General features: G+C 49.4%; 1 protein-coding gene across 1 annotated transcript in view; it reads left to right on the top strand.

Annotated features, from left to right (window-relative positions):
- The window catches only part of Ntn1 (netrin 1), a 176,761-nt gene that overhangs the window by 101,467 nt on the left and 51,262 nt on the right, over positions 1-24,032 (top strand). The window contains exon 3 of the mRNA XM_046422151.2: positions 9,597-9,785. Coding sequence (XP_046278107.1) covers positions 9,597-9,785 — 189 coding nt within the window. The remainder of the gene's footprint in view (positions 1-9,596; positions 9,786-24,032) is intronic.

Raw genomic sequence — 24,032 nt, 5'->3', positions numbered from 1 at the left:
CAGCCCTGTGCATGCCCCAAAGCAGGATACCCAAGAGCCTCAGGGGATACCTGAAACCTCAGATAGAACCAAGCCCTATATTTACTGTGTTTTTCCTGTACACACACACACACCTATGATCAAGTTCACTTAATACATGAGGCACAGTGAGAGATCAACAATAAAATCAATAGTAAAATAGAACAGATATAAAAATGCACTGTAATAAAAGTTAAGGGCTCTTTCTCTTTCTCAGAATATCTTACTGTGCTGCCTTTGCTGTCTTGTGATGGCTTGAGGTGACTCGGTTCCTACATGATGAAGTGTGGGAGGTGACCTGGGCATTGTGATATAGGGTCCCGTGACTCTTTATCTTCTGATGATATGTCAGGAGGAGGGTCATCTGCTTGGGGGATCCTGGGTCACTGAGCCATGACGCTCTTTTGTAATCCCAGTTGACCACAGATAACTGAAATGTTGGAAACTCGAAACCTTGGATAAGGGGGGATTACTGCGCTCTGTGCATCAAAAGGGTTTCCTCCGCCTGCTACCCTGGAGGGAATCCTTTCTCTCCCAAAGACCCAGGGATTAATTCTGTCCAGTCCCCTTCCAAGTTACCAGCCTGTTCCCCTCCTGAAGCTGTCACCCAGTAAAGACCTGTCACTTCTACTGTCAGCAAGATGGAAGCCCACAGGATTCCCTCTCAAGTCCGTGGTGTCATAGAGTCCCCTCTGTGATCCACCTAAGCCCGGGAGTGGTCTTACTGTCCCTTCCGTGGTCCTGTCCCCTCTGCTCAGTCCCACCCTGAGACTCTTCACAATCTCATCATCTTCATCGCGGAAACCTTGAGCACTCCCCTCCTGCACTCCTGGATACCCTCCCCAGCACATCTGTGAATGTTCAGATCTGTCCCCAACCCTCCCAGGAGTTTTGGTGTCACGGAGACATAGGTTTTGGGGGAGCCAGAAAGATATCTTAAAGATCATCAGATCCAAATGTCTTCATCTTTTCAGGTGTGAAGATGGAGGCTTGGAGGAGCCAGGTGGACTTTCCAAGGTCACACTCCTGGGGCTAGAGTTCAGTCCTCCCAAATCGTGCCCACCTCTCTTTCCTAGTGATGCTATATGGCTGTGTGTGATGTGACTTTAGTAATGGTTATGTTCACCCAGGCTCTGCTTCTGTGTCATAAGCCCCTGGCTCCCAGGGCTCCAGGCACCCTCTTTGCCTCTCTGCATTCTCTAGAGTGGTGGTTCTCAAAGTGTGTCCCTCAGGCCACCTGGGACTTTGTGAGATGTGCACAGTCTCACACCCCTATACAACCTGGGAAGAAGCTCTGGGGTTGGGCTCTGCACTTGGAGAATTAGCAGACAGTTCCAGAGAACCTGTGCACCAGCTTTAAGAAGCATCCTTTGGCTGAGCCTGGTGGGGGCTGTTTGAATTGAAAATCACATCTGGAGAGAAAGCCAAAGGGGCCATAATCTGTTTTAGCCAGAGCCAAGTACAGCCACACAGCAGCTGTGCTTCTGCTGAGGAGCCTGGCGCCTCGAAGGGGCTCCATTGATATTTGTTGAATGAAGAACTGAATGAGCCATTATGCAGAAGTAGGTTCTGGTGGGGGTGTCCTTCCTTGGTGGCCCCCTCTCCTGTCTTGAGAGGCCACTACTTTCCTCCTGAGTTTGCTGAGATCCCTGAGAGTCCCGTAGAACATTCTCCTGTCGTCTGGATTGTCCTGCCCAGTGTGGACAGTTGATTCTTCTTTCACACAATCAAGTTGCCCCATTCGTGGGGACCTTTGCCGATGGCTTTTAAAATTGAACTTGAAACAAGGCAGCCCCAAATTATTTCAGACCCTAGAGCCTTAACTAGAACCCGAAGACTCCACGCATGTCCTCTTAGTAAACAATCTCTTTGACTCACTCGTGGCTGCTCACCGCAGCTTGTATCTGGCCAATTGACATTTCTAGTGACAAGTTCTAGCCACCTTTGTGAGTGGTGGCTTTGGAGTGACAGTGGCAGCAGCGTTAGCCACACCTGGGAACCTGCAAAGATTCTGCCCTACTCCCTGTTAGAACTCCTTGTGTAGTTCCTGGAATATGGTAGGTGCTCAGTACATACGTGTTGACGACACAAATCAATCCACCTGCCATTGGGTTTGCCAATGATAAAGTGAAACCTATAATCTGGGTTTTGATTATTTTATAAATTTATCTATGTTCACGATCACTTCTCTTAGGCCCAGCTCACCGGTAGACACAAAAGGCTGTGGTTTCCAGAAATGCCTGGGCCCATGGTGCCTCAGCCCCTCCCTCTGAGAGTCCAGTGAGGGTGATATCCGGGTGCTGCTGGGAACCAGGTGTGTGGGCTCTGTGGTTGCTCAGCCCAGCCATTTCAGGAGATGCTGAAATCTGGCCTCAGAAGGACACTTACTGGACATGGAACACTTAAAATTTATAAACAAAAGGCAGACGATTTCTAAATAAATAGTGCACCAAATAGAGAGCAAAGTCATAAATAAAAGGAAATACAAGCGACCTCAAACTCTTAAAAATAGCTCTCACATATTTTTATGACTCTGTACCAATTGTTTAAGGAGAGTTTCTTATGAAACCAGACCTCTGTCCATTGTCCTCTTTGCAGACTGCCCATCATGAACTCTCTTCTCTGCCCACCCCCTGCAGGGCTCTCTCTCCACACAGTGGGTTCTGTTCTGTTTGGTTCCATTGGTCTACACTGGCCTGCAGGCCAGGAGTATTGATGTCACGGGGGAGGAGGGGGGGCTTGGGAGAATGCATCTAGACAGAGCCCCAGGCGACCCCTGCGCAAGTGACATTGGAGCAGTGCTGGCAGAATGTTCTGGGCTCTGACTCTCTTCTCGGGTCCTGTCCTCGTCATCTTCTTCCAAAAGAGCCCAGCAGATGGACATCCCTGTTGGTCCTGATAGTTCTGCTCAAAGCTAGAAATCCTAGATCTTTTATGGATCCTTCTCCCCTTTGAGATGGGAACATCCTGAAGACAGGACTCTGTCTGGCTTGGTGCTGTCACACCAGCACTCCAGATGTAATTAGCAAAGTAACCAGTAGGGGAAATAGCACCACAAGTCCCTGCATGTGCCGGGCACACCCAGCCTGCCCTTGTGCTCTGGAGATGTTGAAATGTGCCTCTAATCATGACAGATCCAGAGGGGAACTTACCCTCTTCCTGGCCAACTGGAAGCCCAACTGGTCTTTGATACTAACTCCCCAGGCTGTGGATGGTGCTTTATATGGGTCGGTTATTTTGGTTAGTTCAGCTATAGACACATTAAGTCCAAAAATTCCCAATATACTGCATAAACAACATGGGGCAGCTTTCCTAAAAGAATTACCCTGGGAGGGAGAGAAGACAGAGATCCTGTGTGCTAAGAGGGCAGAGAGGGGACCCTGGGGCCAAGACCAGGGACAGAACCCTGAACCACATAAATTTCGGGGAGGCAGGACCAGTGTCCCTGAGAGATACGGTCAGGAAATAGTTCAACAGTGTCTGCTGAACACTTTCTGGGCCTGGGGTGGTCTTGGTGGGGCTTGGAGGTTAGTTTATCTGGGTCTTTTGGGGAGGACCAGCATCATCCAGCTAGGGTTTGCAGACTCAGTCTTTGTGCAAGACCTGTTTAGAGTCCTGGGTTGGAGTCGATGGCACTTAGATGTGTGTTCTTCCCCCTAAAGCTTCTCAGACTACTTGAATGGACAGAAGTCAAACTGATGAGTTAAAACAGCAAGATGAGTTTAAAGCATCAATTAAAAAAAAAAAAATGTCGCTGGGTGCAGTGGCACATGTCTGTAATCCCAGCCGCTCTGGAAGCTGAGGCAGGAGGATTGTGAGTTCAAAGCCATCCTCAGGAATGGTGAGGTGCTAAGCAACTCAGTGAGACCCTGTCTCCGAATAAAATACAAAATAGGACTGGGTATGTGGTTCAGTGGTCGAGTGTCCCTGAGTTCAATTCCCGGTATCCTAAAACCAAAAAGTATCATCACAAGGTCATGCCTTATCAGGGTCTGGTCTAGGCAGTATATTCTCTGTCTTACCTGTCTGTCTACCTATTTACTTACTTTCCTACCTGCTAATACATCCATCCACCAATCCATCTATCTATTGATCCACCAATTTATTCATCTATCCATCCATGTACCAATCCATCGATCCATCCATCCATTCATCACCCAGTCTGTCCATTCATTGATCCATCACTCCACCCATCCAGCTACCAATCCATCTGTCCATCTGTCCACCCCATCTACCCCCCTGTCTATCTACCACCTCATCCCATTTATCTCTCCATCTTCTCTCTTGGACATTCTTTCTCTTCATTTGTGCAACAAAAGTGTATCCAGGCTTGCTTTGTATCAGTGGGTGTCAGAGCAAACACCTTGCCTGTTCCTCAGCAAACCAACACAGCCGACAAGCACATTTGTCCCATTTTATCAAAGATGTGTAAATAGGAGGCTTCTCTGGCCCTCCCCCTATCAGAGAGAAGCCCCAGGACAGCTGAGAGTCATCCATCTCTGTTGGCCACACAGCTCACGGCAGTGGGTGGCGTGGAGCTAGAGTGCCATGGAAAAATGTGTTGGATGGAACTGACCTGAGGGGTGGTGAGGGGCTGGGCGATTGTAGTTTTGTAGAAGAAGACTGAGAAAGGCTTAAGGAATCTTGGCCATAGATTTGTGCTATAGTAGGACTTAGAGGAACTTCTGCTGGGAGAGGACTCTAGGACCCTATTCCTTGGTCCCCTCTCTGTGTCAGAGAGGGTTGGCATGGAGTTGGGAAGGCCCCCTCGCCCACCACCCTATCCCTCCTTACGCCTTATGTCTAAAGTGTAGCCACACCTGGTACATCTTTGATGATCCTTGGGTGATAGCTGGAAGCGAGTCTCTCTGGGTAGCTGGGGGACCCCTTGGCCAGGCAGGACTCTGTCCTGGCCTGTGCTGGTCCTCAGGAGTTTCCCTGCTTCCCCTGCCCCCTTCTCTCCCAGGCTGACCTCAGTTCTTACAAATTTGCCCTTTCCTTCCCGCCTTGAAATCTGATAATGAAACTAATACCCAATATTTTTTGCCTCTGAGAGAAGCAGAAGATAAACAGGAAGGCACGAAGGATTAAGGTATCTCTCCAAGGCAGGAGCTGGGACAGGCTGGGGGGGTGGATTGGGTGACACCTCTGGGTAGAGCAGAGGGATCCAGATGTGAGCCGCTTCGCCTGATGCATTTTTCCATTTGTGTAGAGAAAATAAAACAAAGAGAAAAGAAAACAAGCTGTAAAATACTTTGCAGAAGTCTGAGCGTGGGCAATTGTCACTTGAAGTCCCTGACAGCTCCGAGAAGCAGGAGGGAGGAGGGGGATGCCCTGCTTTTTGAAGTTGGGCCTCAGAGCTCTCTTTTGTGTGACCAGTTGTTTGGGATGAACCTTTTGTTGGTGTGAGGTGTATATAGAAGAGAGATTCCAGCTCTGGCTTCCCCTTAGAAGCTCAGGAAGGACTCAGGGTCCCCAGGAGGGGCTCAGAAGTCCATTGATTCCCCTCAGTGGACAGCTGGAGCCTCCTTTATAGGGGAGGACACAGGATGAAACCAGTCTCCAAAAAGAACCAAAAGATGCCACTCCAAGGCATATAAAAGGCAAAGGAAGTGAGACCTGGTGCTTCTTCCAGATCCCTGGCCCTGGACAGGTGTATCAGGCCCTGGGATTTCTGTGCTTTGTAGGATAGATCTAGATTCTGGGCTGTGGTCCAGGCCTGCTTGTGACCTCCAGGGATCTGACACTTTGCTCTGGGGGCTGTGGGTCAGCAGCTAGAAAACTGGGTCCCTCCATTCACTGGCTCCATAGTTGGTCACTTCATGTCCTTGAACAGCACCCTGCCCCCCTGATCTAGCTGAGTTAGACCAAAGAAATGATGAATGTACTTTAAGTGTGACCATCCCCCATGGGGAGGGCAGGGTACCAGCGTTCTTTCATTGCACCTGGGTGAACTAAGTTCTTGGGGACCCCAGCTGAGGGACACTTGGGAAAGCTCTTCGGGGTCGGGGGTGTCCTCTGATCTAATCTGACCTCCAGCAGCTTCCACACTTCAGGGTGTAAACTGTCTTAGCACTTCCTCCAAAAGCCATCCTCCGTCTCCTCTTGATAATTGAGTGACCAGTGAGGGAGGGAATGGCGGGGGCGGGGGGGGGGCTGACTCTAGGAAGAGCATTTAAAGGAATGCATTATAACATCAGAGAAAAATTAAAGTGGCAATTTAAAAGCAAATCAGGAATAGAAATAACATATGAATAAGAAATGGGCCAAAATATTTGTATCATAGAAATGTTTTTAAATACAATAGTGAAAGAGCTCTAGACAGTGCGAAGAAAACCCCACCTTATTTGAAAACTGGGCAAATGGCATGAACAGGCAATGTGGGCGCACGCTCAGGAAATATAAATAGACACTCAGAGAAATGCCCAGCCTCCCTCGTAATCAAAGACATGCAGATGAAAATCATGTGTGAGTTTTTTTTTTTCCCCCCAGACAGATTGGCAAAGATTAAAGAAAAGAAGCATACTTATAACAAATGTGCATTGTCATTTTTCTCAAGGGTGTGGCGACACAAGAGCTGTCACATCCTGCTGTTGGGAGAGTGAGCCAGCACAGTCTTTCTTGACAGCAATTGGGCCATTTGGATCCAAAGTTAAAAACATGTAGAACCAAAATTTTGACTCACAGTTCTGCCTTGAGAAATGTGTTTCAAGGTGGTTCAAGGTGATTACCATTGTGTTCGAAGGTTGTTACCATGGTGCTATTTTTTTCTTCTTTTTAAATTTTTTTGCAGTTCTAGGGATTAAACCCAGAGCCTTCCACATGCTAAGCAAGTGCTCTACTGCTGAACTGCAACCCAGGCCCTTTTTATTATATTTTTAGACAGGGCTTGCTAAGTGACTGAGGGTGGACCTTGAACTTGCAATCCTCCTGCCTCAGCCTCCAAAGTCCCTAGGATTATAGACATGAGCCACCATGCCTGGCTCCCTGTGTTATTTATAATAGTGACAAACTGGAAACAGCCTAGCTGTCCAACCCTAGGAAACTCTGCTGTTAAATGCATCTATTTTAGATTGCAAGAAATTCCCAACACAGTACCAGGTAACATTTAAAAGTTGTGAAGAATGGCTAGGCATAGTGGTACACTCCTGTAATCCAAGTGGCTCGGTAGGCTGAGGCAGGAGGATCGTGAGTTCAAAGCCAGCCTCAGCAACAGTGAGGCATTGAGCCAACTCAGTGAGACCCTGTCTCTAAATAAAATACAAAACAGGGCTGGGGATGCAGTCAGTGGTTAAGTGCCCCTGGGTTCAATCCCTGGGAACCACCCCCTGCAAAATCTAGAGGTATACAGATATGATCCATCTGTGTTTATAGGGGAAAAAAAAAAGTAGCTCCACACTTGAGCCAAAGCTAGTGAAAGTCTGGAAGCAAAAATCCCTAGGTTAACACTGGTTGGTGGAAATAGTAGTATATTTTTCCCTGATTTTGTTTTCCAAGAGTGTGGCATTATACATATATTTCTTTAGGAATTCCATAAAGGTGTGGTTTAGAATGTACTTAACATAAGTCCAGATCTAAGACAGATCAAGTCAAAGAAGGAGCCAGAGTAGTCAGATTCAAGCTGGAGTTATCCCAGAATTTGAAGCCCAAGGAGAGCAGGTATTGGGGGGGGGGGTGAGGAGGGCTCTATGGGAGCCATGCTGGTGCCTGGGCCAGGCTGAGGGGGGGCAGTGGAGATGGGCCTGGAAATGACCTTGAAGTCACGAGACACCTGGAACATGAGAAGGACGCAGTCAGACAAAGAGGGGGTGTCCAAGGAGGAAAGGAGCAGCACCTGCAGGCCAGGAGGGGGCAGGTGGGGAGTCCTTGCACATGGCTCACTCTGGAAACTGAACAAGTTGAGCCCAACTGAAGCAGGAAGAGGGAGGGGCGGGTGAGCAGAGCTGCAGCTGGACGGTAGGCAGGACTGGCTGATTCAGAGCCCTTGAAGGCCATGATAAGTGATTTCAACTTGATCCTGATGGGCATCCTCAGATTGGTGCTTAGGAATTCCTGCTCTGGTGACAGTCGTCCCTGGGTAGCCATAGAGAATCCCTGATGTGGAAACCAACATCCACAGATGCTCAAGTGCCTAAAATGAAGTATCTACCCAGAACCTATACATATCTTCCTATATACTTTAAATCATCCCTAGATGACTTATCATACCAAACACAATGTGAACGGTTTGTAAATAGTTGTTATATTATTTGGGGAATAATAATAAAAATAATGAAATAATAATTTCATTATAAAAATAAACATATAAAGTCAGTACATGTTCAGTACAGATGCTGTTTCCCCCCTTAATATTTTGGATCTATAACTTGTTGAATCCGGGGTTATAGGTCCTGCAGATCTGGAGGGTGATTGACTGACTGTACCGTGGTAAAGGTCACCCAGAACCCTCAGCTCAGAACACAGGGCGGTGGGAGGACAGTGTAGAGAGGAGTGAACGAGGGAGGCACTATTACATCCAGTGGAGACCCCAGGCTTCAAGCTGGGAATATCCGTTTTTAAGTCAGGAGCACAGACGTGGTTAGGGGGGCAGAAGATGGTCTCAGAGGGCATCAGGGCTGGCGGGGGAAGGGTGCCAAGTCCTGAGTCGTGTATAAGGAGTAGGTGGAAGGAAGCAAGCCTGGCTGGGAGGAAGCCAGAGAGAACCAAGCCAAGGGTCCTCTGCAGGGGATCCCAAGCCCAGGGATGGTCAGGCCTCTACAAGATGGGAAGCCCACAGGGTTGATGTTGGGAGGGAAGACAGGGCACTGGGCCCTGGGGTCCTCTAGGGAGTGGGAGCCTGCCAGCGTAGAAGCAGTGTATGAGTATGCTCAGGCTGTGGGGCTTAAACACATTTTTTTCCTCCCAGTTCTGGAGGCCGGAAGTCCAAGGTCAAGGTTGGTTTCACCTAAGGCCTCTCCCCTTGGCTTGCAGGTGGCTGGCTGCTCACATGTCCTTGCCTTCCTGGTACTGGGGATTAAACCCAGGGATACTCTCCTACTGAATTACATCCTTAGCCTTTTTATTTTGAGACAGGGTCTTGCTAATTTGCCCAGGCCGGCCTCGAACTCGTGATCCTCTGAGTTGCTGGGATTACAGTTTGTGCACCACCGTGCATCTCAGCTGGTCCTTCCTTTATGCACATACACCTCTTGAGTCTCTCAAGAGAGAAATTCCCTCTTCTTATAGGAATACCTTGGAGTAGGGCCCCCACCTAAGGGCCTCATTTTAATTCATTCACCTCTTTAAAGTCCCTGTCTTCAAACATAGTCAAATTCTGAGGTACTTGGGGTTAGGACTTGTACACAAGAATTTGGTGGGAGCCTCAGCCCTGGTACCCTGAGGTGTTCAATCATATTGACGGGTGCAAACAAAGGAAGCCCGGGAAGAGCTCCCGGGGCGAGACACTGCCTCCCGAGATCAGGAGTGGAGATGAAGGGGGCAGTTGGGGGCAATTGGAAACAGAGTCTCTCTGGGTCCCCATGATGTCTGTCTCCGCAGCACCCTTGTTGGCTCACAGTCTCTGCCTGTCTTTCCTGCAGCCTGTAACTGCAACCTGCATGCCCGGCGCTGCCGCTTCAACATGGAGCTCTACAAGCTGTCTGGACGCAAGAGTGGAGGCGTCTGCCTGAACTGCCGCCACAACACTGCTGGCCGCCATTGTCACTACTGCAAGGAGGGCTACTACCGTGACATGGGCAAGCCCATCACCCACCGGAAGGCCTGCAAAGGTAGGCTGCGCTTGGAGGGGGGTGGGTGGGACAGAACTTGACCTCTTTCCTTTCTTTCTCCTTTGTGATTTCTTTTTTTTTTTTTCTAGTTTCCATACAGAGGAGTGTAGACTGAGGTCATCACACACACACACACACACACACACACACACACACAGCCTCCCTGGTATTTGAAGGTGTAAGCCAAAACAAAGGGGCGATGGAAACATGGCTCAAAGGAGAAGAAAGGAGAAGGTGTGATCCCCTAAGAGGGTGCAGGGCTGGCCCGCTGACGCCTCCCCCTCCTGAGCTTCTCCTCTGCACAGGTGTGCTGCATACCACAGGGACGCGAGTCATGTTCGCCAGGCTTACCTTCGGGACAAAGGACCCTCTTTTCCCAAACCCACGCAGACGCAGACGCAGTTCTTTGGATGTGTGTGCATGGGCCCCCACCCCCTGTCACACACACATAGACACGCACAGTTGCAGAGAGGTTGCAGTTTCAGGATCAGGGTCTCAGAAGGAACATTTAATCCATTTGCAAATAGCTTTACTTCTCAGGACAAAAAAAAAAAAACAAGAGAGAGAGAGAGAGAGAGAGACCGGAGACTCTATTTTCGCTCACTGAAGCAAGCACTAACGTTTTAACTTTCTGCTGTTTGTTTTTCTCCCACCAACAAAAATGAGGCAATGGTCAGATGACTCAGAGAAGCTGATGAAATGCCAGAGAACTGAGTGATGTTGGAGGGTGAGAAGTACCCTCCCCCCATGCTAGCTTTTGGGAATTCCAGGAACCAGGGTTCTTTTGCTCCCAAAGATGGGGCCCAGGGCTAGGCGCGAGCATGGCTTCTCAGGAAGACGTTTATCTCCAAGAGCTCCAGCCGACAGCTCAGCATACACGGGGTCCTGACATAGGCTTGTGTAGACCCTGACAGAAGGTCCCCAAGCCATGGCAGACGTGAGTCCAGTACAGAAACCCTTCTGGGTTTCAGCCTTTGATTGAAGTATCATCTTCGTCACAGGAAATCCACCAGATGTTGGGCACTTGTGTGCAGAACTGACTGCATAATTTGCAGGGCCCAGAGCAAAGTGAAAATATGAGGCCCCTTACTCAAAAATAATTAAGGCTTTCGCAACAGCGGCAGAGAGCTTGACAAAGCATGCATCTTTCTGAGCATGATGCCAGCGCTGCTTGTGCAGAACCCTCTTCTCAAAAACAGAAACCCTACCAGGTTCCCAGTTTGTCTCCTCCAGGAGAGAGCCCTTTGATTCCAAATGCACATAGATGAGTAAGGGTGGCTTCCAAGATGAAGCAAGCTGTCTCCAGATCTGTGGACTTAACGGCCTCTGGTGATTGCCAGAAGAAAATTGAGCAGAAAGATAGCTGGGCTGTTTCCATATCAAAAAAGACAACGATTTCAGGTAAGCATCCTCCTGGAGACTTGGAAAAGGGAAGTGGCCCAGGCGAAGGGACCCTAGAAAGGTCTGCAGTGTCAGGAAGGTATGATCAGGGCAAGACCAGGGAGAGATGGCTGTGGGTTTTCTGAGTGCAGAGTTGGAAGGCATCCAGCTCCTTTGCCTGTGCCCAGTGTTTGTTGTCTCATTTTTACAGAAGAAATTGAGGCCAGGGGTCTTGTAAACAGCTGGCTGACACATAGATTTCTTGGAGATTCAGCCAAGAAGTTTTAACCCATAGAAGCCACTTAGGTGGGCAGCCCTGTGCCCAGGGAAAGGGGGCGCTGCTCATATCCTGGCCTGCTGTTTTCTGCTGTTAGGACAAAAATGCCTGTTCCCTGGAGATGCAGGAAGAAACGAGGCTTGGTCATCTCCACCTTTCCGTCGGTTGCCAAGGGTAGGGAAAACGGCCATGACATTTCTTATCCTCTTACTGCTCAGAGTGAGAGATGCCAGGAAGCCACAAGGTTCAGGTTCATTCTCCAGGGTCTGCCTCTCTGGTGGAAGGGCTACCAACGCTCAGCTTCCTTTGCTGGTTTCTAGGGGGGAACAGAGGCAGGCAGATGAGGGGCTGTCCCTGTTCCTGATTTAAAAAGCTAGGGCTAGCCTAGGTGGCTGTCTGCATTTTCAGTCCTGGACAGCAGCTGCCCCGGTCTCGATGGGAACTCTGGGAGAAGAATTCCTGGGAGAAGACAATTACATCCTGCTGAGAAAATGAGGCAGGGTGTCAGGACTCTCAGTGTCTTGATTGGAGAAGAAAGACAATGCTTCAAGGAACCTGCCACCTGATTGGAGAAGAAAGACAATGCTTCAAGGAACCTGCCGCCTGATTGGTGAGGAAAGACAATGCTTCAAGGTTTCTGTCTCTGGATTGGTGAGGAAAAGGATAGCCCAAAGGATCCTCCTTCTTGATTGGTGAAGAAAAAAAATCTGCTGTCTGATTAAGGAGCAAAAATGTGACCAGAAATTTCCAACAACCTAATGAAGACAGCTCTTGAAAGTTCCACATCTGTCCCCTATTCTCTTCCTAACTCATCCTTTTAGGGTATGTGGGAACTTTAAATCTTCAGTTCCTCCAAGGGACATCTCCCACCACAAAGAGACTCAGAGATCTTGGCAGGAACCAATTTTAGGAGAAGTTAAGATGCTTGGGGGGCTGTGTGTACCCCCAAGATTTTCACACAGGGTTTCTTTGTCAATACCTTCCCTTCTTCCATCACCACCACCACCACCGCCTCCACGGGGGTCTTTCTGCCTTGCTTTCTGAGGGCCACATGATTGAAGAAATGCTTCCTTCCCTGGGAGGAAGCCTACTGGCCTCCAGCATTTTGACAGTTTGCTGTCACAGGCATCCAAACCTTGTAGGTGTGTGTGACACTGGCCTCGGCCCCCTTCTCCTGAGATTGACCTCAGGGAACCCTCAAGTGAAGGCCACACTTCTTCACTTTGGTTCAAATGAATTTCACAGGGGAATTGGGACAACTGGCTCTGGACTCCCAAGTTGGCTTGGGAATGGCGTTGGGGGCCCTCTTTATCCCTGACTTCTCTGGGCCCAAGAGGGGCCCAGGCAGGGGGCCGAGGCCACCCATCTACAGGGCTGGTGATTGGCTGACGCAGGACCTTGTTCACTGTAGAGCAGGGGTGGACCCCGACAAGAACAGCTTGGAGCAAGGGCATTTGATTCCACACGTTATTATGCAGTTCCCCCATTTGGGAAGTTTCATAGCAACAAATTTGTTGGGTTCTTTTCTCCCCTCCCCTCGTTGAGAAGCAGAGTGGGGCTGGCAGGGTTGGTGCGTACAAAGGGCCGTAATAAACATGCCCAGGGGACAGGCCTGTGCACTCTCCGGCTATTCAGTGCAATTTCACAGCACGGGCACGGCCTCATTATGGTGCGGGCCGTTGTCCTATACAAAGTCAGATGAGATAAATTTCTCCCCTTTTCTCCACGGAACGGTTTGTGAATGATACTCGTCCTGGAATCTTTCAAAAGATAGGAGGTTTTGTTTACCATTTGTCTCTCTTTATGGACTTGGGAGCGCTTTCTTTTTTTTTTTAAAGTCCGCAAAGAAGACGTTTGCTCTTGGACCATTTCAGCAGCGCCTCCATTGATAACGATATTAATTTATCATCTTCCCAAACCCTGTGTGATGGATAAAGACATTCCGAGAGTCTCCCGTGAACGGAATCGCGATGAGCATTAAGAAATTAACCACCGCAGCCAGCGTCTCCTTACAAAAGGCTCTCGTTCCATCTCACTGAGCAGCCTGTTGGGTCGCCCCTTGCCCTGCCCACCCCCCCTCCAGTCTGCAGCCAATGGGGCTGAATTGCAGGCTGCTGAGAAGGTGCCCGAGCCCAAAGAAGATGCATGCAGTCATTAGGGCAAAAGCATGGGACAGTCCCCGCTGTCTTTGCCAGGCATGCTTGGGGTGGAGACGTGAGCCCCTCAGTCAGGCTCCCTCGGGCTCCCTGGGCCACCTCCTGTGTCTCCCTCATTCTGGATTCTTGACCTTCACTTCATGTGTGCCTCAGTTCTTACCCTTGGTTGTACAGGGGAATCAGCCGGGAGAGACATAAAAATACCGCAGCCTGGGTTCCGCCCCAGAGATTCTGCTTTAATTACTGGATCCAGATGAGGCTTGGGCATTGGGAATTGCCTCCTCGGGTGATTCTTATGTGTAGCCAAGGCTGAGACCCACAGAGGTGGAGAAATGGAGGAGAATAAGAAATGAGGATGGTGGTTTGCTTTTGGCAGTGTGGATTCAAGGAAGGCTCACAGGTGGCTTAGACTCCCGAATTTTTTTCTTTGAGAGAATGTCAATATTTTTATGAGTCCCTTGATGAAAACTGGGTGGGGGGGCATTTAAATTTAAAATTAAACTTTTTTTTTTTTTTTTTTTTTAAAGACAGGGTCTTAGTCTTATTATGTTGCCCAGACTGACCTTAAATTCTTGGGCCTAAGCAAAGCTCCTGCCTCAGCTTCCTGTAGCTGGGATTGCAGGTATGCCTCACCATACCCAGCTTCCTGCCTTTAAGTTTTTTAAATCTTGCTTGACAAGACTGGTGAAGCCTAGCTGGGAATGGTGGCACACAGCTATAATCCCAGTGACTCTGGAGATCGAAGCAGGAGGATCACAAGTTCAAGGCCAGCATCTGCAGCTTAGGGTCTCACTAAGTTGCTTAGGACCTCACTATCTCAAAATAAAAATTTAGAAAGGGCTGGGAATGTCGCTCAGTGGTTCAGCACCCCTAATATCACAATATCTAGATCAAGACATGGGATCACAGGCCAAGAGCGTATACATGTGTGATCATGTGTGTGCACATGTGTACACCAGCTTGTATATTTAGATCTGATCATTGGAAGTTTTAGTCTCAGCATAGCTAAGTACCTGGGAACCCCACCCCTCTGGACCTTCCTAAAGCATTGTCCCCCTTTACAAAACCCTCAGGAGCCAGCTTTCATTTTGTGGGTCCCTTATCACAGTTCTGTTTCCTGTTGTGTTTTTGTGGGGTGCAGAGAAAAGGGTTGGTCATCTGAGGCAGGAAGGTCGTCGGTAGCTAGAGCAGCTCCAGCTTTGACAGCACAGAACCCAACCCAAGGAGTGGCATTCATGTGACAAGGTAAGGCCAGCACCTGCCACGAGACACAAGTGACGCCTGCCTCGGATCCTACAGTTGGGAGAGAAAAATGCCCAGTGGAAGATCTCACCCCAGCTGTGACCGGTGTTGGCACACACTTTTTCTCTGTTCCCTGGGGGATGTGAGAGTCAAAGCCCCTTTTTACAGATTTGGTTAATGTTCAGAATCTGTGGGGCATTGAACTAGTCATGTGACCTTCTTAGACCTCAGTTGTCTTTGTGGAATCGTATTCAGGTTTCTGGTCCCTGGGTCCCTCCCAGCTTTGACTTCTCCGGTTCCATGTTCTGCTCTTAAAAGATTCAAAATCTTTTAAGATTTTGTCTTTTCTACAACAGGGTTATCCCTTCTAGCAGTGAAACTTATGATCTAGGGATGGAGCAGATGGAACCAGTCAGGTGGAGGTTGCTTTGTTCCAAGGTCTTTACAGATGAAGGATGTCCCTGATTCTGTGACTCATTGCACTTGTGCTAAAACAGGTCCTCTGGGCCCAGCCCTGCAGTTCATTTCCTGGGCATCTCTATTGTGTTCACCTCCCTGGGTGTGAGTCCTCATCTCATAGGCCCACTCTGAGTTTCTACGTGACATTCCCAGAGGATCCCCAGGGGTCCCCAGAGCTTGAGCAGAAAAGACCTTTGACCTTGGATCTCCCCTAGTTCCTGGAGTTTCTGGGCTTGGCAGTCAAGAGTGTTGAGGACATTTTACTTGGGAAATAGTGTCTTTTGGGCTTTTGCCACCAGGAAAGCACCAGGTGGAGCCCATCAGATGGGCTCCGGGTGGAAAGCTTTTAATAGCATTGAACTTGGAATTATCCAGATCAGGGTTCAAGTTCTACCTTGGTTTATTCATCTGAAAATGGGGATAGTAACCGTCCCTTCTCCCTCCTAGTGTTATGATGCAGATTTATTGGGGTGCTATAGTCTCGCACAAAGTATCTGCTCCACCCATGTTAACTGTTAGGATTAAATGTTCAAATCAAAGAAAAGGGAGATGCGAGAACCTTCCACGAAGTCAGAGTACACACAAGGTGTAGAGGTTTCTTTCGGCTCTCCAACTTTCTTATTCTTTCCTTGGGCAGAGAGGGGCTTGGGAGAACAGACTCCCCTTCTGCAAGGGCTCAGTCCCTGTGTGGACTTTGTGGCCAATTCTCACAGGACTGGGCAGGGCCCCAAGGATTTGCCCTAATGCTGTTGCACACGCTTTGGGAACAAAATTGATAAAGGAATCAAGCCACAGAGATGTGGCCAGCAGCTGCTTGTGGAACCTCAAGCAGAGGTGAGGACAGGCTGTGCATGTCCAAATGGGGTTCTGAGAGTGCCAGTCAGAAAGACCAGACGGCATGCAAGGGGCATCCTGACCACACCAGGCTAGCAGTTGACGCAGGGAGGGACTGTCCTTCCCTGTCCTGCCACACAGATCAGGTACTCTGGCTGTTTCCAGCCCCTGCCTTCCACCTCTAGCCTGTGTGTGCAGTCTTTCTGTCTCTCTCTCTCTCTCTCTCTCTCTCTCTCTCTCTCTCTCTCTCTCTCGGAACCATTTGCAGGACCTGTGCTTTTTGCCTCAGCTATAGAACAGGTGCAGGGAGACTATGGTTAACTAGATCAGGGAGGGTCAAATAACTCATCTTGGGATTAGGGGGCTCCCCTCCCCCCTGCATTTCCTGCCTTCTGCACCTTGATCCGAAAGTGGCAGGGGAAAGGCTCCGGGCGCAACTTGAGACATTTATTCTTTTGTGCCTCGTTAGCCACTGCTGAGGGAGAGGGACTCCTCGCTGCGGAGGAGCTTGACACAGACAGCTGAAGTGAAGTTTGGGGATTATCTGTGGATTTCAGTGATCCTCGCTCCTCTCATTAGCATGGGGAATTTCAGAGTGGAGACTGGGGCCTCGTTGACCTAGGATGTGAGGGGGATTATCATTCCTCTGCCTCCTCATTCTTCTCTCCAGATGCTCAGGGTAAACCCAAGGGCCTTTCCCTGTGGAAAAGGCGGCAGCTTAGCTCTGAGTTAGATTCAGATGGTTAGGGAGACTGTTCATTGACTCCTCAAGTGTTTACTGAGTACCTACTGCGTGTCAGGCACCAAGAGTGGTGGCGGCGACCAGGACAGACTCAGTCCCTGGGAGCTCACTTTCTGGTGGGGTGGGGGTGGGGTTGGCAATCACAAAGGAGAAAAGAGAAGGTAATTTTAGAATGTGGTGAGTTATATATGGAGGAAACTGAGAGGAAAGAGAAAAGTAGTAGGGCAAAGCTGCTCTACAAGATGACCTGGCCCGGGGTCTCTGAGGACAAGGTGTTTACGAGGAGCCCTGGCGTAGGAGGAGAACACAGTCCAAAAAGTAAACCAAGGGAAGAGCTTCCCAGGTAGTCCCAAAGTCTGAGAGCAGAAAGAGTTTGGTGGGCTCTTGGTCAGTAGGGAAGGGAGGCCATGCTGGGCAGGGTCCGCTCATCAGAGTCTAGGGAAGAGCAGCGGGGTCTCAAATGAAGAGTGTTGGAAGCCGTCGTGAACTGAAATTGATTTCTATGCATGTATGAGTTTTCGGGGATGAACCTAACTACTGTGTATAACCATAGCTCTTAAAAAAAAAAAAAAAAAAGCATTGGAAGCCACTGGACCCATTGCCCCAAACTGGGATGAATAGAAAAGCAAAATGGGATGTGTCCATACCAAGGGATGCTACTTGGAAATGAAAAGGAACTATCCATTCACAGGACACTATGGATGAATCTCAAGTGCATTTGACATTTTAAGGGTGACTTAAGGCATATATCTGACTTTCCTTTTAAGAAGTACCTTCTGTAAGACAAGCCACAGATGGGGAGAAAAATACTTGCACATCTCATATCCAATGAAGAATATGAATCCAGAATAGGTAAAGAACTCTAGAAACAACAGGAAAACAAAAATAAATAAATAAATAAATAAATAAATAAATAAATAAATAAATAAAAATGGAAAAAATATTCAAACACACCCAGATGAATGGATGGCAGATAAATAGATGGTTTCTGAAGTCGTTAAGGGAATGCAAATTAGAGACACAAAGAGAGAATATTCTGTGAAAATTAAAAGTACTAGCAACTCCAAGCGTTTGGCAAGAACAAGAAACAATTGGAACTCTAATTGCTGGTGGGAATTCAAAACGGCAGTTTTATAAAGCTGAACATCCATCTGTAGTCATGCCCGCCAATCCCATTCCTAGGAAATAATCCAAGAGAAATGAAAACGTAGACTCACATAAAAACCTGTACACGGATGTTTATAACAGCGTTATTCATAATGAATTGCCCCCAACTGGAAGCAACCCCAGTGCACTTTGATGGCTGAATAGAAAAGAGAAATGGGAAGTGTTCGTATCCAGGGATGCTACTTGGAAATGAAAAGGAACTATCAATTCACACGACACTATGGATGAATCTCAAATGCATTTGACAAAGGTCGGTCTCAACAGACTTCCTACACGTAGACCTTGTCAATATTATATAAATACAGAATACCCAGCCTCAGGTATTTTATTATAGCAACGGAAAATGGACTAATACAGATTTTCTGTTACTTTCTTTGGGCCTCTTTGTTTCCATTTCCCATTCATCGATAGCTCTGAATTCAGAGAGAGAGAGAGAGAGCAAACAGTCCCTCCAGGTCAACATCTGCTCCCCCTTCCCTGGCCCCTTTGAACCCCCCCACCCCATTGCTCTGCCTTTCCCATGTGTTCCCCATACATTACTTTAGGCCCCTCCTTTCCAGATGCCCAGACAGCCTTGGCCAGCTCTTGGTTGCCCACATTTCACACCTTCTTTGGGAGAATGGAGAAGAAATATGTGCTGAAATACCCCTTTGTGGCTGATGTCTGTCCTCTGTTCAATGCCACCTCTGCATGTGTGTGTGTGTGTGTGTGAGAGAGAGAGAGACAGACAGACAGACAGACAGACACCAGACTTCCTCCAAGAGGCCCAACTTGTGCACAAGAGGTACAAGGACATAGGAAGCTTCCAGCTCTTGGTTTTCTCTGGTGATGCTGACCCTCTCTTCATCATTGATCGTTCTCTCTCCCCCAGCAAAAGTGACATCTTCGACACGGTACCTTCCACAGGGTAGCCCAGGCTGATGAGTCAATGGCAGAACAGGAGTTCAAGGATTGGCCTGGGGAGTCCTAGGGAAGAAGAGGCTTGTCTGAGGCTTAGCACAGTCTTCCATAACTAAGTGCTGAGGACCTGGTGACTTAAACATCGGAGATTGGTTCTCTTGAAGTTCTGGGGTCTGAACGTCCAAGGTCAAGATGCCAACTGGGCTGGTTCCTTCTGAGGGCTGTGAGAGAAGGATATCTGCCCCAGGCTTCTCTCTGTGGCTCGTAGATGGCCATCTTCTTCCTTCCTCTGGATCTGTATCCCAACACCCTCTTTTAAAAAAAATATTTATTCATTTAGTTTTAGGTGGACACAATATCTTCATTTTATTTTTATGCGGTGCTGAGGATCGAACCCAGTGCCTCACACGTGCCAGGCGAATGCTCTACCTCTGAGCCACAACCACAGACCCCCAACACCCTCTGTTTTGAGGACACCAGTCATGTTTGATGAGGGCCCATTCTCATGGTCTTGATTATCTTTCTAAAGACCCTGGGCCGGTCAGCTTTCCATCCCTGTGACCAAACTATACAACAAGAGCAATTTAAAGGAGGAAAGATTTATTTGGGCTCACAGTTTGAGGAGTCAGTCCATGGTTGGTCAGCTCCACTGCTTTGGGCCAGAGGTAAGGCCGAGCATCGTGGCAGAAGGGGTGGCAGAGGATAGCTGCTCAGCTCCCGGTAACTCAGAAGCAGAGAGAGAGAGGTGTTGGGGGTGGGAGGGAGCACTGGAGAGAAGAGGTACTCTTCCAGGGCACGCCCTCCGTGGCCTGCTTCCTCCAACTGGGTCCTACCTGCTGGTGGGCCTTTCTGCTACCAATGGATTAATCCACTGAGATCAGAGCCCTCATGACCACTCTCTCCCCACCTGACACACATGATTTGTTGGGGGACGTTCTAAATCCAAACCCTAGCAGCCCTGTGTGCAAGCATATCCCATTCATAGGTAAGAGGGGTTAGGACTTCAGCTTCTGGGGGATGGGGTGTGGATTCAGCCTCTAACATGATACTGGCCAAAAGCTGTCTTGCAGGACTGGCTGGAGGCCTGGAATGATGTCCGAGGAGTCGGTTTGTCTCCCCAGCTCCAGAGGGACTGGTGCTGAGCCTGCTCCTTTCTCCTCCAAAAGGATGCACTATATTGCTGCCATAGGAGGGTCCAGCCTGATCCCAAGAGCCCCTGGGGCCAGGATCCTCAGTAAAAATAGCCAGATCTCCTGATGGGAGTCCACAATGGACTTTGAACTCTGAGGACCTAAGGGAATCTCTATCTGATGGAGCTTTGAGGATCTAGGAGGTACTAACCCAGGGTAACTGTCAGGGCAGGAATAGGCCTGGGTCACCTGTTGCCCATCTGAAACCATTTAGGTCCCCAAATTGTGTGTCCCTGTCTGATGACTCCGAGCAAGGACAGCCTGGGTTCTCAGCTTCTCAGCTTCACTGGGAGGCTCTGCAGCCAGCCGAGTTTGTGGGAAATCCGATCCCACCAAGTTCTCAGGAACCTGGGCTTCCTTCTGGGCTCACCTTTCTCATTATGGAAAAACAAAAAAAAAAACCCTCTGGTAGATCATTTCCCATGACCAGGTGCTGCCCGCCCCATGGAGACAGGGTGACCTGCTATGGAAAGGATTGACTTCCTCCTGGAAAAAAGTGGCCAACTTCTAGGGAAATGAGAGTCCCCAGATGAGCTTCCTGTGGCAGGCGGTGTTGTGACCTGTACCTTGTTCTCAGAAGAATCAGCAATGCTCTCTATTTATCCTCCTCACCAGAGCTCCCTACAGAGGAAAAGATCTCCATTTACCTCACTTCCTTTTCCCCCCCTGTTCACTCCACCCCTCTGCCCTCTGCCTTCTGCCCTCTTGAGGCTCTGTGTGTGTATCTGTGGGTGAGCTTGTAGGAATCTGTGTGTTTGTGTCTGAGATATGTGTGTGTGTGTGTGTGTGTGTGTGTGTTTCCATTTCTAGGAGGAGAGACCACAACAAGAATGCTTCGACTCTCTTCCTAAGGCCAAGTCCTGGGGCTCCACTGGGCTCAGAATCTCTTCCTTTGACATTGACGGTCAGATGTCTCTTTTCCCAGCTATAGAAGAACACACCATGGGGACATTGTCATCTGTCCACTCTCCCCATACTTTGAAAAATCACCCTTCTTTGCACAGAGGGTGCAATTCGGGCCATCCCGATTCCTGGGCATTTTGGGAAAGTGTGTTTGGCTTTGGGGCGACAAATTCAACCAGAGAGCAATACAGGTCTCTATTAGGATTGCATTTGGTTGCAAGTAACAGAAAGCCCGCTCCTATTGGATGAAATAGATCAGAGCTTATTTCTCCTGGAAGAACAAGAAGTGCAGAGGGGACATCCAGAGAGGGTAAGGTGCCTGAGTGGTGTCCCCTCAGAGATCCAGGCCATTTCCATCTCTGCACAGCCTTGTGTCTCCTGTGACTTCCTCGCCAGCCTGTGGTCTCCTCGCTGTACAGCCGTGCCAGTTTCACAGAGTTGTTGTAGGGACCTGAGGAGACAGGGTGTGTGAGAGCATGGATGTTCAGTGGTGGGCTGCAGGAGCCCCAGTGGGGTGCTATTGCTGGAGGGAGGGATGTTCTGTCATGGACAGAATGAAGCCTGGTGATAGAGGAAAAGATCTCCATTTACCTCACTTCTATGCTGACCTGGACCCAATTTGAGTGGCCTTAGGGACCCTCATGACTTCTCCTCCTAGAACAATGATATGGGTGTGGAAGCATAACCAGCCTGCTGTCTCAGACCAGACAGAGTCTTTGCAGAATCTTGGGAGGGAGAAAGATCTGGAAAGCCAGCAGCCAGCATCAGCTCGTGTTTCATCAAACAACGGACCGTTGGGAAGTGCCGGCTGCCCAGAGCAGACACAGAGCCGCCTGCCTCTGCTGAGGATGGCCCCGGGCTGCAGCAGACCTCAGCTGGTGCCTGGTCCCTTCCAGGCAGCAGGGCAGGCCACCAGCTGTGCGAGGCCACGGATGAGAACAGGGCACGGTCCTCTGTGGCCTCTATCCAGCTTCCACCAAGACAGAGATGACCCGGGCCATGGTGGTGCCCGTGTGTGACTTGGCTCTTCAGCAATAGAGCAACCTTTTGTGACCTTTCTTGGGTCAAGTTCGAGGATCTAAAATGTACTGGCACACAGCTGTATTCCATCAGCACCGAGCGGAATAGGTCTTGGCGTGAATTTGAGGATTACCAGCAGCCTCGTGGAGCGGGCCAAGGGAGGTCAGCTGGCATGAGCCCCTGTAGTCCCCGTCTGCCAGGTGCCCACGCCCACATCAGGGGTTTGAGATTAGGGGACCATGTGCTATGGCCCCCCAACATTCACATGGCCAACTTAGAAATGAGCCCATGCAGTCACCCCATCCTTCATGGGGATGGACTTAAGAGGCTGTAGGGAAAGTCAAAGGCCCCCTCCCACCAGCCCTTCCCCACCAGCATCATGGTCACCATGCCCCCATGGGCCGTTAATCTGGGTCTTTTTTTATATAACTTAATTAAAAACAAATAATAGAGTATGAATTTGAATTTAGGGTCGATGTCAGAAGACAATGTCCTGATGAGATGGGACTGGTCCCAGCACCTCCCGTGGATCCTGTGCTGTGAGGAGCCAGCAGGTCCACCGTCCTTCAGGCCTTTGCCCTCCTCTGTCTTGACCGGGGCACCCTGTCAGCTCCCTCACCCCGGTGCTTCTGGAAGCTTTTCCATATTTGAAAACAACTGCAGTAACGAGTGCCTTACCTTCTCCTTTCTGCTTCCTTGGCTTCCTTCTTCCCTCCCCCACTGACCACTAATTCGCCCCACTGACCACTCCTGGGCCGAGGCCCCTGGGAGAGGCTGTGTTTTCATCTGCAGACTCGTGCCCTCACACTGAGCTGGGATCCCTGGAGACGTCCCCTTTAGCTCTTGAAGGATCTCTGTTCTCACTTATTTTCCTGGATATATTTATTCCCTTGGGGACAGAAGCACACAGCAGCTTGTGGCACCGTTGAAGTGGCTGGAGGATGCCTTGCCACAGGCCACCCACCACCCTCTCGGGGCTTCCTCAGGGCAAGGGGACAGGCAGAATATTTGCCTCCTTCACCTTCTCTTCTCCTCCCTGTCCACCTTCAGTCCACTGTCTTGGTCAGGTAGATGTCCCCTGCCTGCTGGACAAACTGTCTTTGCCCAGAGCATTGTGGTGTTGGTGGAGATGTCCCCTGGAAAGTCCTCTGGCTTCTTCATTACTGAAAATGGGTCTGTAGAACACAGCAAGGGAGCCTCAGATGTGGCAGGAGATGGGTGCAACCCTCCACCCCTTTGGAATCAGGAGGAGGGGCGTGGGGCCTGCTCTCCCATGCCATAACCCCTGGCCCGAAAATCAGGGGCCTTACATCTTCTCCCAGCTTGGCTATGGCCTTCCTGTGAGGCCCCAGGAGGTTCCTGTACCTCCAGTCTTTGCACATTTAATCAGGGTTCTACATCACATTATCATCGTGACCCTTTCTAGTGCTGCAGTTTGTGAGTTTTGTGATCTGGAAGCCCAAGCTGTGAATGCCTGGCTACCAAGGAGGCAGGAAGAGCAGCCTAGAAGCTTCCTCCCTGGGCCTCCCCTCTGATCTACCGACTCTAGTGCTGTATGAGCCCCAGACCCCACTTGTTTACCCAGAGGGTCTGCAAAGAAGCCTGAGAGCCAAGAGCGGTTGAGGGCAGAGAGTGAAAACGCATGAACTTACTCTGTCAAGGGAAGGTGTACCTCGAAGTTCTAACTCCCCCATCCATTCATGACTGGGGCTGTGGGGGCTCTTCCTTCCTGAAGACATATTTTTGTATTTATTTATTTTTTGGTGGGGATCGGACCAAAGGCCTTGTGCATACCAAGCACCCACTGTATGCTGAGCTAGCTACAGCCCCCAGCCCTTGAAAACGTATTTAATATAGTCTTTCTTCCTGCAGTTTCAGAAGGACTCCCCAGCTTCCCTCTGCTATTGCCAAAACAGCCCTTTTAGGGAGGTTCACTCTGATTTTCATTCCTTATTTCCTGGTTGGCAGCCAACCAGT

This window comes from Marmota monax, unplaced genomic scaffold (assembly GCF_021218885.2).
Source record: "Marmota monax isolate L192 unplaced genomic scaffold, Marmota_monax_Labrador192_F-V1.1 WCK01_AAM20220418_F8-fsc00243, whole genome shotgun sequence".
NCBI classification, from domain to species: domain Eukaryota; kingdom Metazoa; phylum Chordata; class Mammalia; order Rodentia; family Sciuridae; genus Marmota; species Marmota monax.
The sequence above is the reverse complement of the archived record's forward strand: the minus strand, read 5'-3'. Positions and strand labels throughout refer to the sequence as shown.